Here is a 20,187-nt window from a genome sequence, read left to right on the forward strand (position 1 = left end):
GAAGTAACACCCACATGTCCTAACCTACCATGCCATAAATCTATTGACTAAAAAATGTAAGCAAAATAAGTTTTCTTATTCATTTCAGAGTCAATAACAATTTCAAGTACAAACAAGCCTCCATTGAGGTATCCCTTTCCAACGTACTCGCCATTGCGAGTTAAAACTAGCTTATTTGCCTAAAAGACTAATTTAACCCCCACTTTGTTCAACAAAGCCCCATAAATTAAATTTCTATGTAGTGATGGAACATACAAAACATTATGCAAAGCTAAAGATTTCCCAGAGGTGAGCTTAAGGACAACCTTTCCTTTCCCTAGGACTTCAGAGCTACTTGAATTCCCCATGTAGACTTGCTCTCCTTTATCAGTTTTTTCAAACTCTACGAACATGTTCCTGTTTGCATAGAAGTGACGGGAAGCACCAGTGTCTACAATCCATTCAGCATTATTCTCGACCAAGTTGATCTCGGAAATTACTGCAGCAATAATGTCTCCCGATTCTACAACATTCGCTTCACTCTTAATTTTCTTTTTCGATGACTGTTTAGCCTTTTGGTTCCCCTTCTTATGACGACACTTAGAAGCAAAGTGTCTCGGTTTACCACACACAAAACAGTTACCCAAAGTTTTCTTCTCAATCTTGCCGTTCTTCTGAAATTTCACTTTCTTCTGATTGTTGCCTTGATTATTGCTACTTGAGTTCTTGTAAATATTTGCATTAGATTCCACAACATTAGATTTCATAGAAAGTTCATTATTCGGTTTCTTTGAGGAGTCCTTGATCCTGTTAGCCTCCTCAATCTTCATGTGACTTAGAAGCTTCTCGAGGGTCATGTCCCTTTTCTTGTGTTTCAAATGATTTCGATAGTTAGACCAAGATTCAGGCAATTTCTCAATCAAGACATTAGCCTGAAAAATCTCACACATCTTCATGCCTTCAGCAAGAATATCAGCAATCAAATTCTCATACTCATGAACTTGATCCATGATGGGTCTGGAGTCCACCAACTTAAACTTCAACCAGTTTCCTGTAACATATTTCTTTTTTCCTGCATCATCTGCACCATATTTCTTTTCTAGGGTTTCCCAGATAGATTTTGCAGATTTGTTTGTGATAAACAAGTCAAAGATGTTGTTTATCATATTATTCAACAAATGACCTCTAACGAACTTGTTATCTTTCTCATACTTCTTGATTTCAACTTCATTCACAATAACACAGTTGGTCTTAGAGGGAGGACCCGATCTAGGGGTATCAAGAATTGTCACAGTAGTATTATTTTGTTCAATAGGTTTAGGAGCATCATTAAACGAAACATAATCAACTTCAACTTGTTCAAAAGCAATCAACAACCTTTGTGACCATCTCTTATAATTAATACCATCAAGAGATTCAAATTTCGATAAGTTAAGGTATAAGCGATTTTGAGAACTACTAGCCATGATAACAATAGTAAACCTACGCTTCTAGATTGTTGAAAATATACTGTTGCAATCAAATAAATAATAACAAGAACAAGGAAAGATGTTACTTTGGATGTAGATCTCAATATGTTGTGATGCGTTTTACGGCTGCCCTAGAAGCATATTTCGCCACCACCGGTACGAGGTTCTCAATGACGAATGCTCCCCAAAGGTAACACAACGTCCTTCAAATCCGTACCCCGAATGAAGGATTGGAATTATACCAAGAACTGCTTAGATTTCTTTATGGAGTTTTAGGGTTTTTGGCTTTTGTTTGTAGGTGTATTTTATGAATAATGAAAGGCTTCAAAGACTTGATATATATAGGTTATGGAAAAAGAATCAAAATAGGGAAATAAAATCCGGCCAAAAAATGCGTTCTCAAACCCTTGCCCGGTCGGGCGCGACAAACACAATTCATAAACCCGGTTTTAGGCTCTGCTCGGTCACCCAAGGCAAGTTCGCCCTACCGGGAGTGCGAGGTAAAAGATAATATGGAGAATTTCGAAGCTTTGCCCTGTCTGGCAGGGCAAAGTTGCCCTGGTAGGGCACGTGGGATTAGATACCTACGGAGTTAGCTACTTCGACGAGAAGCTTACTTCTCACCACCCTACTTCAACCGGGCAAGTTCACCCTGGCAGGGCATGCGGGATAAAGAAGCTTAATGTTAGAATTAGCTTTATACAATCGATCGACCGAATCTTTTGACTTGCATTACTCCCAACATTCTGTTCACCTGATTAAAACTTATTTTAGTTGTAATTTGAAATAAGGTTACTCTTACCAGAACTTATTAAACTTGAACTGAACTTGTCAGAACTTATTAAACTTGAAAAAAGTGAAAGTAAGGTGAAAATAACATATCCTTAAGCTTTTGGTTAAGTTTCTCTTTTAACATGATATCAGAGTTAGCGTGACACGAAAGTCATGAGTTCAAATCTCATCTACCCTCGCTTTTGAGTGGAATTTTATATATTTCGCGTTTGGTATAAATGAGCTCATGACGCATCCACACTTCAAACCCAACAAGCTCTCATGTGAGGGGGCGGTGTGATACAGTATCAACTTTATTTGTGATGCCTATTATCTTATGTACTCTTGACTCCTATGCTAAATGGATTTTGCCTTTATTCCCTAACTCTTGACATTAATAAGAAAATTTGTTCTTATGCATACAATGCCAGCAATAGAGAAAATGTTTCATTCCTAGTCCATTATCTCCTTGTGCATGGAGAGAAAGCACATGCTAATATAGCTTACCCATAATGGAAAGCCACTCTGTATGCATCGATGCGCATGTTGACTATCCTAACTATAAATATGTTGTAAAACTTTTATATATTTTGTATTTTTTTTAACAAAATGCTATATTTATTAGTAACTGGTAATTATCTTTCGTATATCAGTTTTTATTTGTTTTAATCTCCACTATCTGATTTTAACTTTTCAACTTAAGTTTTTTATTGGGTAAATGAAGCAACATTGACGAGTAAATTTTTTTTATTTTGGCATAATTTAACGTTTTGATAAAACAATAGATAGATTAAGAGTCTGTAGTTGTATATTAAAAGATTATTGAAGTGTCTGATAATAATTAATTATGTAATATGAATATTAAAGAATGAGACCATATTAGCAATTCTAGGGAATGGAAAAAGATGACAATAAAACGAAGATTAGTTTAAAATCTCTTTACAAGAAATAAACAAAGTATAAATTGTTTTATGTTTTTATTATAAATATGTTACAAATTTTTTTACTTCTTCTTCTTCTATTTATTTTTTTTTTAATTTTTTTTAACCTTTCACTATTTATTTACAACAATTTATGTTTTTTACTAATTAGTAATGAGTAGTTGAAATAACATTTTTTCAAGCATTATTCCTTACATTGTAAATATTTATTAGTAATTGATTATTAATATACACTTCAATTAGCAGAAGAATGATATAGTTAGAGGCTCAAAACTAATCTGCCATGATAAGTCACAATATTGCATATGACAGAAGAAAAAGAAAGTTAAAGAAACCTTAAATATATGCAATGCATAATTGTAATACCCCGTATTTTGATACTTATTTTTCTAATTAATTAATTAATTATTATTTCCTAAAAAGGGTATTTTAGTAATTTAAATTACTATTTGAATTTTGGAGCCAAAATGATATAATTGAATTTTGGCGCCAAAAGTATTTTGAAAACCTAATTACTATTTTGGATAACATTTATTATCCATTTATTTTATTTTAAAAACCGGATTATTTATATAGTTTGGATATTTTAATTAAAACAAAAACCATATTTTATTATTTAATTAATAAGGTTTGAAAATTCCTAATTATAGACTAAGATTTTCGGATTTTCCTAGTGTGGAAAATCTGATTTTCTAGGTTAATTTATTTGGTGAATAATTGGTATTTTATTAATTAATACAATAAATATTATTAACACAATTATTTTTATTTCCTTAAAACTAGCAAATTAATTCCCTAAATATCTAAAAGGAGGTCCGAAAATATGAGCTTAGGAAAGATCAAATTTTTCGGCCACCATGATGGATTTTTGGGTGATTTATTTTAGTAAATTGTATTTTTAATTATCTCCTTAAAATCTCTTATTTTCCTTAATTTTATTTCTCCATCTCCTAAATATTTGATCATCTTATTTTCCTACCTTATATATTCCTTGATTATTCCCCAAGTAATCTCTTTTGCCATATTATTTCATGACAACACGCTTTCTTTAATTCTATTATTCTTAATCACTTTAATATCAAAACTTTAAATATTTCTTTATTCTCTTCTCCAAGTAATTCCTTAATTCTTTTTACCATAATTCTTCCTACATTCTCCTACCATAATTTTTTCATTCATGAGCCTATAAATACCTCCTCATACCACTCATATTCTTCACACCAAAACCCAATTCTCTTCTTCTCTCTTATTCTTCTTTTCTCTAAACCTTTTCATACTTTTCTTTCTACTCTTTTAAAACATAATCAGCCCGTACACATTGGAAGCCAATTTTCGGGCACTTCTAGTCAGTTTTTGGGGTTTTGATGTTTCATAGAAGATTGTTCCTCTCGAAAAATCCTTGAGGTTAGGCTCAAGAATCACTCAATTCGGAGTCATATTGAAGGAGTTAGGGCCTCTGCAAGTTCTGCCTATTCTTTCCAACGAAAATTCAATTCTCTTTAATCCTATTTTTTTTATCTTCTTCATGGTTAGTTTTCTAAAATACAAATACCAATTTCAATGCTATAATTCTATATTAAAGTATTATTTTAAAAGATTTTTATAGTCCATGTACATTAGATTTGAGTTTATGTTGTGATAACCTTATGGTTATGTTATTTGCAAGGTGTATTCGTGATTAACTTTGAAAGTGTGAAATGTTGGTTGATATTCAGAATCAAGGTACGTTTAGGTGGCTAGATACCTTTGAAAGTTATTGGTTTGAATAACATGTTTTGAATGATTTTATGATGATTGAATTAAATTGATTTGAATTATGATTTATGAAATAAATTATGTTTGGAGGTAATGATTTTAATATTTGTTTTAATAAAAGTATTTTGAATGATTGAGTTTTAAATCGTATTTTGAATGGTTTGAATTACTTATTATGTTTAAATAAAGGAATTGATTTGAAAAATTTGTTGAATTAAATAAAAATGTTTTCAAAGGAAGAGTTATTGATTTTGAAAAGTTATTAATATGAGATTTTATTCTCAAGTATTTATTAAAAGGTTGATTTTGAAAGCATGATTGAATTGAATAAAAAGTGGTTTGATTTAACCTATTATAAAGGTTGATTTTATTTAAGGAGGAATTATTGAGTTATTATTGAATTAAAACTTTACAAGCATGTTCATAATCCCATTATGAGGATTTGGTTCGATAAGACTTTGGACTTTGCATGACCGAGCCTTTCCTCAAGAATATACTTGTAATATAATGAGACTAGCTTGGGGGGGTATGCACACTTGGGTGAGGAATTGGTTTTATTATTTATTCTATTGAAATATTAGATTATTAATATTGGTTTCAAATCATAAAATTTGGAATTATTGGAATTGGTTTTAAAAGCATGTTTGCAAATAAAATTGAGTTTACATTATATCTTGCACTTATCGTACTTATCATATTTTGCTAATCCGTATTTACTATTTGTTTTGGTTCGCCCTGTTTACCATAATGGTAAACAATGTTGACTATTTTCAGGTGGAATCATGAATGAGCATACGGGAGTCCCGATATTTGCTTCACCTAGTTTAGGAATGTTGGTCTTGTCTTATTTTGAGTACTCATAACAATGTTACTATTTGTATAAGTATTAATAAAAGAAAGTTGAGTTTTTCGCTGCAAGTTATGTTATTGAGTTAAGTGTCTGGGTAGCCTTGCGTAATCACGCGGCGGTGACACTCCTAAGTCTATCTCTACGGTATTGTAGACACCCATATGTGTCTCCCCAAAAACCAAACCCGGTGATGAATACTTTTCACGTCACTTGATTATCGAACGAGGTGAAAGTGTGGAAAGTCTTGTGATGTGGTCGTTTTAACAAAAATCTTTTCTTCTTTTTTCGAAAATCTACTCTATTTATTAAAATAGCTAGTCCAATTTAGTTTGGTCCATGATATGGGTCCAATAATGGTGTAATTGGATCGGGCTCGCAAAGAGTTTTCCAATGATATGTTATAAGCCCAATTCCGATGAATAATGAGGAAGTTATGGCCAAAATACTAAATTGGGTCTGAAATAGTTTTTATGGCCCAATGATCTAGTGGAGGGCCCATTAATTAATATTCCTAAAGTTATTAGGATTGATTTTAATTCTAGTCTTCTAGAATAATCTAGAGGGTTATTTTGAATTCTAATTGAGTTAGGATTGATAATTATCTTTTGGGATAACGAATTTGATTTGAAATAAAACAAGTGTTTTATTATGATAAATCTGATTTAAAATTAATAAACACGGAGTTTAATTATTTAATTATATTAAAAGAAAGGATTCTGTACAAAAGCATGTTTTATCTTTTAATTAGTGCCAAACTACAAGTCTGTCGCCAAACGACAGAGCCTGTCGCCATGCGTGATTCTTGTCGTTTCGCGCTGGGTCCTGTCGCTAGCGATAGGAGCCAGTTTTATTCCGATTCAAGTTCTAGCTCTAATATATCGTTTTCGAACTATTTTCTTTATAAATAGGGTCGTATCTCCCCATTTTCAATCATCAACAATCATTCAAGAATCATCATCAATTCTATTCTTTCTCTCTCTCAAGCAATAGCTTTTCTTTCTCCTTCTTGCTTTCTAGCTAGCTTTTTCAACTAAAATACCTCATTCACAAGTTCTAGACACACCTAGCCAAGCTCGAAGTTGCCTTCGCCCTCGACGTGAAAGGTTGATAATTTTTGAGGGTTTAGTCCCAAATCTTATTTCAATTCTTTGATTAGATTTACTGTTTAATATTTTCCTTGAAGTTACTAACGCGTGTATTTTGTTATTAGAAAGAAATACGAGGCAACAAAGTAAGTTGTTTTAATCGCTCTATTTCTATAGAAAGCATGTTTATATTATATTAATTCCTAGTATCATGTTAGGATACTTTTATTGCTTTCTAGTATCATGTTTAGGATGCCTCCTATTTCTTCTATCATGTTAGCATCATGTTAGGGTTAAAGCTTTGATTTTTATTGTTTAGTGACATGCTAGGATTTGTTATTAATCTTGTTAGTATCATGCCTAGGATCTTGTTAATATTATTATTGCTTTATTGAGATTGATATTATGATGATGATGATTGTTGTTATTATGTTGCTTGATATTATTATTGTTATTGCTTGATCACTCCTTCTCTTGCAGGTTTAAAGGGAATTTATACTTGTAATCACGCTTAATAATATAATCAATAATCTTGTTTAGGCTAATGTGATTTTAATTCAAGTGATCGCCAATAATAGATTTATTTATGCATTAATATTCAACCAACATAAATAAACATGTTTAGGATTAATATATTGATTGTATGTTAGTCAGAAAGCGCAAATGAATATGACAAGAATAAAGTAGAGGCCTATTATTAGGGCAGGTTCAATTTATTTTAGGTTGGATTTGTACATTCATCCCCGAATATCCAATCATGGTTCAGGACCACTATGGAGTTAGCGATCTCATGGATCGTGAAGGGGTGTAACCTTCACCCTGTGAACGGTATACAAGTTCCTAAATTTTGTTGGCGACTCTTTTGCTCTAGCTTCCTTCCCTTTGGACGCCATCATGCTTAAGTGTATGATCATAGTGGGGCTCAAGTGTGGGATGCTTGAATAATTCCCTACAGGTATAACTATACGTATTATACTAGTATTTCCATAGAGGGAGATTTGGGGGTATTGCACCATATGTAGATTACATATGTGTTTCAGAAAAGAAGGAAAAACTCAATCAGGAAGTAAAATCGCCAAATAGTACTAGAATCGGTCAAAACAAGAAGGCAGATTTCTAGCTCGGTGTTGGAAGAACTCGGCGTGAGAAAACAGGATCCATCGCGAAGAGATGACCTTATCGCGCCGTGATAAGACTATCGCGTCGTGATAAGGTCATCGCACTGCGATCAATACTGCTGTCTTGTGACAGTTCCTACACTCCTCGACAACTTTCTATGTTCTCGAGATTTTCCGATTTTCGTAGCATGTTTTTCGATTCCAGCTGTGAAAGATATTTCCCAATTTTTCTACGTGTAAAAATCCTATGTTTTTGACGCATTACAGATGGTCTTTCCAATGCGGACCTTTTTATGCTTATGCCACAATGTTAATCAAAATTACGCACATGAATATTTAGTACGTTTCAAGTCTTATCCACTCATTCTAAATCAATCGCCAAAATAAATTTAGGAACTAAAATAGAAATCCTCCCCAGCGGAGTCGCCAAAAACTGTAGCAAATATTTCAAGCATCAACTTTGAGCCCCACTGTGATCATGCACTTAAGTATGGTGGCGTCCAAAAGGAAAAAAGCTAGAGCAAAAGAGTCGCCAACAAGTTTTAGGAACTTGTAAACCGTCCACAAGGTGAAGGTTACAACCCATTCACAATCACAGAGATCGCTAACTTCATAGTGGTCCTGAACCATGACTGGATATTCGGGGATGACGGTACGAATCCAACCTAAAAGAAATTGAACCCGTCCTAAATAGGCCTTTACTTTATTCTTCTCATATTCATGTGCGCTTTCCGATCAACATACAATCAATAAATTAATCCTAAACCTATTTAATCTATGTTGGTTGATTATTAATGCACAAATAAATATATTATTGGTGATCACTTGAGTTAAAATCATATTAGCCTAATTCAAATTATTAATTATCTTATTAAGCGTGATTTCAAATACAAATATTCTTTAAGCCTGCAAGAGAGGCCGTAATCAAATAATAATAATAATAATATATCAAGCAACATAATAATATTGATACCACAAATCATCATCATAATTATAATCTCATCAAAGCATAATAATAGTGAGATCCTGAACATGATATTAACAAGATTAATAACAAATCCTAGCATGTCACTAAGTATTAACAATCAAAGCGTTATCCCTAACATGATATTAGGAAGCAATAAAGACATCCTAACATGATACTAGGAATTAATATAATGTTCTAAGCATGATTCCTAAAGAAATATAGCAATTGAATAACTCACTTTGATGCCTCGTATCTCTTTCTATTAAAAGAATACACACGTTAGTAATTTCAATGAAAATATTAAATCAAACAATATTAATTGAAATATGGATTTGGGACCAAACCCTCATAACTATCAAACTTACACGTTAAGGTCTAAGGCAAGTTCGAGCTTGGTTAGGTGTATTAGCGTCTCGTGAAAGACATATGGTGTATGTGTGTATGAACGGTTTTGAAAAGGTTTAGAAAAGGTATAGAAAATCAAGAGAGAGAGAGAAAGAATTATCCTTAGCTTAGAGATAGAAAGAGAAGATTGATGATGATTGTTTGTAATTTTGAAAAGGGGAAAATCACCCTATGTATAGAGAAAAAGACCGAAAAAAAATCAGAAAACGAGTCGGAATCCGACTCCAAGTAAAACAAGTTTTATCGCAGCGCGATAGGTTTATCACTACGCGATGGCTTTATCGCACCGCGATAAGCCTATCGCGACGCAATGGATGTATCGCGGCAAAATAGATTCTCTACAATAAGATTTCGTACAGAATCCGACTTCCAATTAAAGTGGGTTAGCCGAACTCTGTACTTATCTTTATTTAACCATATTTAAATCCTTTTAAAACACTTGTTTTATACAATGTAGATTTCTTGATCGTAATCTTTAAATAATAATAATCCTAATGCCTTTAGAACTTAAAATAACCTTCTAGATAATTCTAGAAAATTAAGATAAATCCTAATAGTTTTAGAAATATAATTAAAATTAATGGACCCTCCACGTAATCATTGGGTCCGCATATAAAGCTCGATTTAGACCGAGTTTAGTATTTTGGTCATAACTTTTTCGTTATAACTCGGATTTGGGCTTATAATATATCGTTGGAAAGCTCTTTTCAATACCCATCCAACTACGTAATTATTGGACCCATATTATGGACCAAAATAAGCCGGTTTAGATGTTTTTCATACATTGAACACGAAATGAATGATTTTCTTATTTTAATTTTAAACATTTTAGAAAAGGGAAATTCACGATAATTTTCAACATTTCACCTTACTCAATAATCAATGACGTGAAAGTTACTCATCACCGAGTTTGGTTTTTGGGGAGACACAATCAGATTTCTACAGGTCTGATTGAGGTCTACATTAATAAAAACTTGTACTCCATATATTCTTGTGAAGACAAATCCTTTCGTATTAATTTAGTAAATGTCAAGCAAAGTCACGTAGACATGTACCTAATTCAAATTATATTCAACCACAAACTCCATTGGTTAGCTGAAAGCTTGAAACAAGAGATTTGGTCTTTCACAAGTTACGCAAGATTCTCGTCATTGAAATTGCGATATGAATTCTATTAAATTTTAAGTAAATGTCTCACCTCCTAATATTATCTTAGAAAATTTGTGAGAAAAGTTCTTTTTAAGTGCTCGACTTTGTGAGAAAGGTCCTAATGTAAAAAAAAAAAAAAAAAATGACAAAAAAGGTCTTTATATTCCATTTCGGTTGTAAGGAGGGATCTTTTGACCGATATTTTAGTGACTTTTATTTTCCGGCCTCTTTTGGCGTTTTTTTTTCCCTTTTTCCTCTTTTCCCAATAATTCCAACTAACCGTAATTCCTCCCCCGTTATTTCTCCTTCCTCCCTCTAATTTACGAGCCCTAGTTTTAACGAAGTAATTTGTTCACATTAAAAAAAAAATTATATATAAAAGAACCTTTTTTTTTTTTATAAATTCTCCTATTACCTTTTCCATGTTTTCTTCTTACATAATACTGTATAATGCTTGGATTGTGAATAATGCAGGACAATCGGAGATCTGTCGTATGATCTTGGAACAGGCATCCAACAGGACACTTGACTACTTACTCTCTATAATTATGTTCGTTGCAATTTTTATGAGATAATATGCCTTATAATATATTTAAACCATTCTTTTTGAGATTTTGTGGTCATCAGTTTGTGTCGTAATCGAGTACTTTCTATGTAATTATGGTCTGGAGAGTTAAGATTTTATGGTCGAGTGGAGCATGATTGAGTATTTGTTGATATAGAAATTTGTTTATTCCGCGTGCCTTTTTAATTGTTTTGATTTCATTTTTTCGCCAAAATTGGCCTCAACAACATTAAATATAAACCGAGTATGTTGGTGCAGTAATATAAACAAGGAGAAGTGAGATTCTACTAAATTTTTGTTTAAGACATTCTCGACGTCATTTTGATGGGGAAATTCCATGTTTCTAGAGAAACGAAATTTGTTTTTCATGGGGGCATTTTCGTGAATAAATCAACAACTTTTTCACTATTGTGGCCTCCACAATTGAATAAAGTTAAATAAAATTGTTGGTTATTTACGAAAATACCATGTGAAAAACAAATTTTGTTTCTCACTATGAGAATCTAGGTTATCCCCATTTTGATGAAAACGTATTCTTCATACAACTACACCGTATTTGATCTAAAACCAAAACCATTGACGGACCATAAGTAGTAACCCAAAAATAATACTTACATCCGTTATTTGCAGCGATTTGACATAACAGAGGTAGTATATGAGATCGTGAGAGATTGAAAGTGATTTTGAGAGTCTCTGAATTATCACATACACATTGTTTGATCAAAGTCCTAGCCTAAAGTTTATGGGTTCTTCCTTAGCAAAGAAGAAGGTTTCAACTTAACATTCTTCTTGTGCACTTCGTTTGTTTTTCTTTATTATTTACTGTTTATTATTCCGTATAATTATACTCTAGTATCAAATTCTTTGGGGTTGGAAAGATGAAGAAGGATACCGAGCCGAAACCTCACACAGGTTTTCCCGGCCCGGGTTAGTGGGCTAGACACTTTGGAAGTGGAAGGGTGGGGGGTAGGGGAATTCCCACCCCAAAGTTCTGTGGGGTTTGATCCCACAACTTTTTAGATGTAAGATGCAAACTTTTTCCCTATACCAAACTGTGCTCGATTACAGTATTAGATGATTGGAACTAATTTTCATTTCTAACTCATACTCTGTATACACCAACATGCTTACCCCAGATCCAAGAGGTCTAAGGTTTGAATCTTATTTATTGAGGGTGCTTAAGGTTAGGGATTCCCTTACCCTTCCTTCTATTCTCAATTATCTGACTAGCAAATACTAGGTCAAAAAATTCATGGACTGATATCTAGTTAGAGTTCTTCTTACCATAAAACTTGTACTTCGAATGTTCTTTTAAACACAATTCCTTTAGGTATTTGTGGAAGTTCTTGATATAAAACAAGAGAATTGGGAAAAACAAGATACAGAGAAAAACAAATGAAAGAAAAAGTCCCACATTGGTTGGGAGGAGAGGTTTTGCCTTGTTTATATATTGGAGTGTCTTAGCACTACCTAGTTGAGAGACTTGGAGGTGGGTGTTGTACCACACACGCGCGAGCGCGCCCGCCAAGCCTAGCCGGGTCGACTCGGCCTTGAGACTTGGGGTCTAGGGGAATGCGATGTGTGGGCGTGGGTCCTTCTTATCTTTTTGGAGAAATTTTATTTCCTTTTTTGGCTCACCTTGTTTTGGAATATTGTAATCAGTTACAGTATTCACTCCGTTTGATTGTTCGGATTCTCCATTAATCGTGGAAATTAAAGGCTGACTATTGCAGTCGTTTCCCTTGATAATTGCTAGTTGTTTTCCTCAATTTATGCTGGCTGTTACCTTCTTCTGTGCTGGCTGTCGCTCTTTTTCACTCTATAATAACTCGGTTCTTCTTCAGCCAAAACACACAACAATTTACAGTCTTCTCTCTTCTCAAAAAAAAAAAAAATAAAAAATAAAATCTTAACACTGTTCTTGAGTTTTTGGGCAAGTATTCTGAATTCCAGTCGGGTTTGTGAGTGCACATAAACTCCGACGCCATGCTTATCCTGGAGGGCGTCCGCTTCTTGTCTACTGCACCGGGAGGTAGCGCGGAATCGCCTTTTAGATTTTTAGGTCAGTGGTTCGCCACGACACGGCTACTGTCAGCTTTGGTTTACGCATCAAGAGATAATTAATTTCTATTTTATTGCTTATTAGTATAACAGTATTTAGTAAATGTCAATTAAAGTCACGTAGCCATCTACCTAATTCAAATTGTATTCAACCACAAACTCCATTGGTTGGTTGAAAGCCTGAAACATGAGATTTGGTCTTTCACAAGTAACACATAATTCTCGTCATTGAAAATTGCGATGCGAATTCCATTAAATTTCAAGTAATGTCTCTCCTCATAAACATAAGACTATTGAAAGACAAAAGACAAGTCAATAAAAAAGGGAAATAAAATGAAAGTGATGCGAAGTTTTCCTATATTTTGTACAATTGCACTGAAAAAACCTGAAAAAGATTGTAGATCATTAAAAAATATGACGGGACAAATCTCTCTTTAAAAGTCTTAGTTCAATATTTTACTATTTTTTTTTTTTTTTCCTTCAAATTATAAATATTTGTCATCTTCAAGTTCCACTAGTCTTATGGAATTTGGACCAACTTTACTCGTGTGAAAGACTGAAAAATGACAAAAATGCATTTGGTAAGGTGCTAGGAAGTACGAACTATCACTCTTCAGAAAGTTTGTAAAAATAAAAAAATAAACAAATTCGTGAAACATGGTAAGACCTAACTAACTTTCTTGTTCACATTTGACACTAATATATTCATGCAAACAAATTTGTGAAACTTGGTAAGACCTAAACTCACTTTCTTTTCACATTTGACTCTACTATATTCAAATTTTCTTGAGTTTTATTTATTTTTATTTATTTATTTATTTGCATTAATTACTGGTCATTCTGTACGACAAATAGCCAATGTACAAAATAATGATAGAATATAAAACTGAATTATGGATCGGATATCAACCATATACTAGTTTAAACTTTTGTTAATCAATTAACATGATATAGAGAAGTTTATGTTGCATCTACACTTCAAATCTAAACTTTTTTCGTATATTGTAAATAGTGTAATGAAATATTATGGATTTCAATCATTAGATTAAGTATCAGCCGACATCGACTCATCCCAATCTTTAAGAAAGAGATCGGCGATCATAAGTACTAAATTAAGATGAATAGAACACACTCTAAAAATTTTGCAAGAGATAAACGTGGCTCAGCTTGACAAAAGCTGGACTATATTCTGTGCTTCAATCATTATATATATAATATTAAATAGTGGAAGAAAATATATACCACTAATAAGTTTGGGACGTGCATGTAGATCTATCCAAAGTTAGGATTGAATCTCACTGTTATTGGACAAATAATTGTTTAATTGTAGCTTTAAAATAACTTGGGAGTATAAGAGTCGCACTTCTTGGAATATTTGCTTCAAATTGTTAGTGGTTAGTTAACTCTTAATGTATTGGAATATGCTCTACTACGTATTAGCTTGTGTTAGTGGAGTCATTATAGTAGTGGGTTAGTTTAGTGGGTTAATGTTAGCATATTTAATGGTCATGGGATCATGTTCCTTAATTATAGCTTAATTATTTGCACTATATATATGTTGTTATGTACTACTTTTGTTAATGGATTGAATACAACTTTTATTATTCTTTCCCTTCTCTCATCTCTATTTATTATTTCAACAGTACTTTGGCCAAATAATATATCTTGTATTTAAGTAGTAAACTTTATGGTCTTCATCTGAGCAGTTGTGTTTTTGGCAAGTAGTAATTTCTTTATGGAACAAGATAATGGTATTGATCTGACTCATCTGAGTAGTGATTTATTTTATTATGTAAGAAGTTTTTAGTCTTGATATGAGTAGTAATTTATTGTATGTAACAAGTTTATAGTGTTGACTGTTGATCTGAGTAATAATAAATATATTACGCGAAACAAGACATAGTTAATTTGGTTAGTAAACTGACCGACGAATTACAATAATGCCATTCTATATGGCTTGATATGTGCCGATACACTGCAAATAGGTGATTGTGAAGACTGACTCCTCCTGGTAGCTTACACTACTGTGCTTGTAGTAAAATAAGTAGAACAACTATTCATAAAGCCCAACTAGGCAACTTTTTAACGATGATTGACTCATAATTTTTTATTTATTTATTTTTGACAATAGAGCTGAAAAAAGAACAAAACAAACAAACCTAGGCAAAAATAAAATTAAAACACGGAATACAGTAATTGACGACGACGAGCACAACCCGCCAACCAGTGAGTAGGAGACACCCAGGATCGAGGAATCTTACGGACTTGACATACCACGAGACTCTGAATAGAAACCCACAATTCCTGAATGAGCCAAAAAACCAAGATGTCCATATTCCCCGAATGAGGAAGGACCGCCAACAGAGCAGCACAATCCGTACTATTCGAATTTTCAAAAAAACCCTTACGTAGTGCATACTCCAAACCCCATAAACAAGCCTTTAACTCCGTCTGCAATGCCGAGGCGGCAAAGAAAGCACGACACCCACCCCCCAAGTACCTCTGAAGAATCGACCTCCCGAATTATCCAACCTGCACTTGCTCTATTGGATAAACAATCCCAAGCACCACCTAGAAACCAAACAGACCGTAGGATTGATAGTAGGTAAACCTTGTAAGGATAAGAGTTGCCCTGACCGGCTAGCCACAGAAGGAACCACATTGGAAGATAATACCAAAGCCTTCCAGCATTGAGCACACTTACTAACGGGTCTTCCAATAGGTAGCGAAGTGGACAATGGAATCCGGTGACCAAACAGCCTGACGAAACCATAACTGATTGCGGGTAACCCAAATAGCCCACAACATAGCAATGAACGACGAGATGCCATTCCAATTGTGCAACTTTGAAAATTGGGACACCGTTCGAGTTACCCAGTCTTCAAACTGCGAAAGATGTATAAAATCCCATCTAATATCTAGGACACCAGAACTCCAAAGACCACAGATAGCTGAGAAGTCTCGAAACATATGGGAACAAGATTCTTCAAAAGAGTGACAAAAGGCACATGTAGGATCAATAGGAAGCCCTCGGGTAGAAAGAATGGCTGCTAAAGGCAAAGCATTGTGTAACAATTTCCAACCAAATAGTTTCCAACGAGGCAAAATTGGCATGGCCCAAAATTTCCTCCACCAGGGAAGAAGAGATTGAGATTCTGCATTACCTATAGAACCATTCCCACAAATATTAGCATAAGTCTCATAAAAAGTTAAAATATCGGAATAACAATCTTTTAGAGAAAGAGAGGGATGAAGTACTTTCGTTTGAATTGAAATTCATATGGTGTACTGTGTTGTTTGTTACTTCAATACAAGTCACATACCATTAAAGCCTTGTTTGTGTAACACCCTAGAAATAGAGTGGATACGAAGTTGTCGGCAATGGGCCTTCTCGACCCTAACAAGGTAGGAAATTAAAAATCTGTAATCCGGGTACCATTATCCATAATAGTCCCTGTATTTGTAGTAGTTTGGGATGTCCCCTGGTAAATAGAAATCAGAAATTTTGGATTTGACAGCATAATAAGGGGGCTCATCCGGCAAGCAACGGACAATCATAGCTGAAATACGATCAGGGCTATCAAAAACTCTGTCCTTTAAAACATTGCTCCTGTAGGAACAGTAGAAGCGAATCTTTTGAACGTAATCATATGGATGTTCATTTGGTTTCTTAGTGAGAGCGCCTAGTTCGGTGTATCTGCTAGGAAGATTCGGCATCCTGTAAGGAAAAGACTTAGAAAAGATTTTCCTTTCCTAAAGAAAACAAAATAATACAGTTCTTGCATGAAATAGGTTCAATGTTCAATCAAACAATTTTCTTATTTCTAACCACATAAATACATGCTCACAAGTAGTCCATAAACATGATTAAATATCACAACCTAAATATTAATGCATACAGGAACATGATTATTTCTAACTTATATGCCCAATTTCTTTCCTACCCAATCTCACCAACATGCTTTTTAAAGCTATTAACACATAATGCTTACCTTAATCCTCGCTTTCCTGCAAAATGAACAAACTAAAAATATTTTTGACTCCTTTTTAATTAAAATTTTCGAAATTAAATAAGAAAGAAAGAAATATTTGAACCTCCCTAAAAAAAAATTTCGAATCTTCCTTCTAAAAAAAAAAAAAAAATTTCGGACCATTAAATAAAATAAAAAAAAAATTTCGACCTTTCTTAAAAAAAAAAATTTCGAACCAAATAAAAAAAATTTTGGTTTTAAATTAAATCAATAAATATTTAATCTTCCAAAAATAAAATAATCAGAATAAAATAAAATAAAATAGAAATTAATTCTCTAAAAATTTTACCAATAATAAGTACTTGGCCAAGATTAAATATAAAACACTTTAAAACACGTTTTTGGCTTTAGTGGTAATAAAATCTCAACCAAAGCTCCCATATACCACTTTGTAACACCCTAGAAATTCCTTTCTTTTAAAATACCTGTTTAAAACTTTAATTAGGAATATCTAAGATATTACCGCCACCGTGATAACGGCTAAGGCAACTATCAAAGACACACAGCGGAAGACCAATTTCAAACCCTTTCAAAACAAGTCAACTTAAAAGTAAATCAACCAAAGTAAAGTCAAACCAAAGTCAAACGAAGTAAAATAAAATCAACCTACAACTTGGAACCATTATAGACCCTTATTAAAACCAAACCAAATTCAAAACCTCTTTGTTAGTTACGCATAATAATATTATCATAAATAATTAAAGCGATAAGCACATCATAAACTTATGGAAACTAGCATGATACGCTCTTCACTCATGCCCATTCATGAATATGCTTCAACACCTGAAAAGCTTATCTCTACATATTTCCACTACTCTCCATTATAAATGGGTCATCATAGGGCCAAGATAAAGACAAGGCCAACAAACACACAAACACACAATCAGCAAAGTTGAGTACATAAGCGTAATTAACACACTAACATGCAATTTCCTATCAACACACGACTTACCTTGTTGCACCTGTTTTCCAAGCATACAACACTTAATAAAAATTCTCACTAGACACTAAATAATTTATTTAGCATTGATTACGCATCAAACGGGTTTCCCCCTAGCCTCCCCCAATAAATTGAGGTTACTGACACGAGAGCTAACCGTGCCAGCATCAAAAACCACACATAGGTGGCGAAATTCCTGCGCATAATAATAATAAAAAGGAATATACAACGTCCTGCACTCCATTAAAAGTTATGGTTAAATATAAAACCCCATAACTCCCCCCATATGTTCATACTCGAGATATATACGTTTCAAGAGTTTTGGTGCGTAATCTCTTTCACTTTACGTTATTTACCGATTATTAAACTTGGTGATGACTCTCAAACCATAATCATTCAATCAACAATAATTATTCAAACAATCAAATATATCAATTTAATTCTTGAATAATTAGTGATCACATAATATTTAATGTTGAACCCCTTTTTAATTCTACCTCGGTGCCAATGATACCTTAAACGCATAAAGCGCCACAAATCCTATCCCTCGGTGTTAAAAACACCTTAAGTGCACTAAGGCACCAACATACAATTTATTCCTCGTGTACATAGACACTTATATAGCTCCTTTCCTCATGCTTAAAGCATCAATAAAAATTATATGAACCATAATAAATTCCTTTTCAATATTCCAAACCAAATTAAACATTTAGTTTAATTAAACATGCTCTCTATCATGCCACAAATAAATGTGTGGTTCATAAACAATATTCCAAGCTATTATTTTCCATTCAATAATCCATCACAAATAAATCATGCTTCATAATCCAATCACCAATAACATCCAACTCATAATTTCCAATCCAAACCTAGCATGATACTACTTGTAATCAATCAAACACATTTAGCATGCTATTACATCAACATAATTATGCGAAGTACGCGAACGTACCTTGAATACGATCTTAATATCGCCACAATTAATAGAAATCACTCACTTCAAAGTCTCCTACAATTTAAAATCATAAAGGAATATTAAAACCCACTCTACACAAATTTCCAGCAATATATACTATTATAAAACCCCCCATAATTTATTTAAAATAAGCTAAAATTATATTTAAAACATCATAATTAAATCTCAATTAATGGTTAATTAAAATTCCTTAAAGAAACTTGATTTCTAATGCTTTACCAAAAATTCCAGCACTTTATTTAATTAAATCTTGCTGTAGTTTAGTTTTAAAACACTTTAATCAAAGGTTTACACCATTATATATCATAATCCTTCAATAATTTATAAATCAAGAACCTAGGGTTTCAAAAATTGGGGCTTTTTAATTAAAAACATAATCTGAAAATTAATTAACATAATACTTTTAATCAAACATCAAAATCAAATCACAAAACCCATAATTAATATTTAAATCTAGGATTTAATTGATTTTTAAAATAAAATTAATAATTTTTTTATTTTTTTAATTTGAAAAAGAGAGAGGAAGAAGGTGGCAGCCACCACGTCGGCTGCCGGCGCCGGTGGCCGCCTGCTGCCGGTGGTTGGCAGTGGTGGTGGGGGTGGCCGAAAAAAAAAGAAGGGGAAGGGGAGAAAGGAGAAAGAAAAAAAAAGAATAAGGAAAAAGGAGAGAGAAGTTTACCTTGAGTTTTCTCCACTCTGGGCAAAGTTTGATTTGCCTCATATGTGGGATATTTATACCCCTTCTCTAAAACCCTTCTCCCTAAACTTTCCCTTTTTAATTTTCCTAACCCCATCCCTAATAAAACTTTACTAAAATAAACTTTCCTAAATTAAACCCCAACTTAATTAAAATAATTAATTAAATAAACTTTCCTTTTATAAAATATTTCCAACTTATTAAAATAAATAAATAAAATACTTTAAATAAAACATTTAAATTCAATTAAATACTTCTCAAAATACTTATTTTAAATAAAATACGTATAAAAATACGAGGTATTGCAGTTTGATAAAGAGTTTTTTTGGAAAACTTTTAGCTTATTGAGTCATATTAGATGTTTGACTAATTTTAAACACTAATTATGGATGTTTGCAAAATAGATTATTTAAAGAGTTTTTTAGGCT

General features: G+C 33.0%; 1 protein-coding gene across 1 annotated transcript; it reads right to left on the reverse strand.

Annotated features, from left to right (window-relative positions):
- Positions 1–15,290: 15,290 nt before the first annotated feature.
- On the reverse strand, positions 15,291–16,832 carry LOC145575306 (uncharacterized). The gene is made up of 4 exons (XM_081633191.1): positions 16,685–16,832; positions 15,824–16,279; positions 15,616–15,686; positions 15,291–15,419 (listed from the first exon to the last, which is right to left on the reverse strand). The coding sequence occupies exons 1-4, from the start codon at positions 16,830–16,832 to the stop codon at positions 15,291–15,293; spliced, it is 804 nt and encodes a 267-aa protein (XP_081489317.1).
- Positions 16,833–20,187: the final 3,355 nt, after the last annotated feature.

The sequence above is a fragment of the Chenopodium album genome, chromosome 13 (assembly GCF_948465745.1).
Source record: "Chenopodium album chromosome 13, dcCheAlbu1.1, whole genome shotgun sequence".
NCBI classification, from domain to species: Eukaryota; Viridiplantae; Streptophyta; class Magnoliopsida; order Caryophyllales; family Amaranthaceae; genus Chenopodium; species Chenopodium album.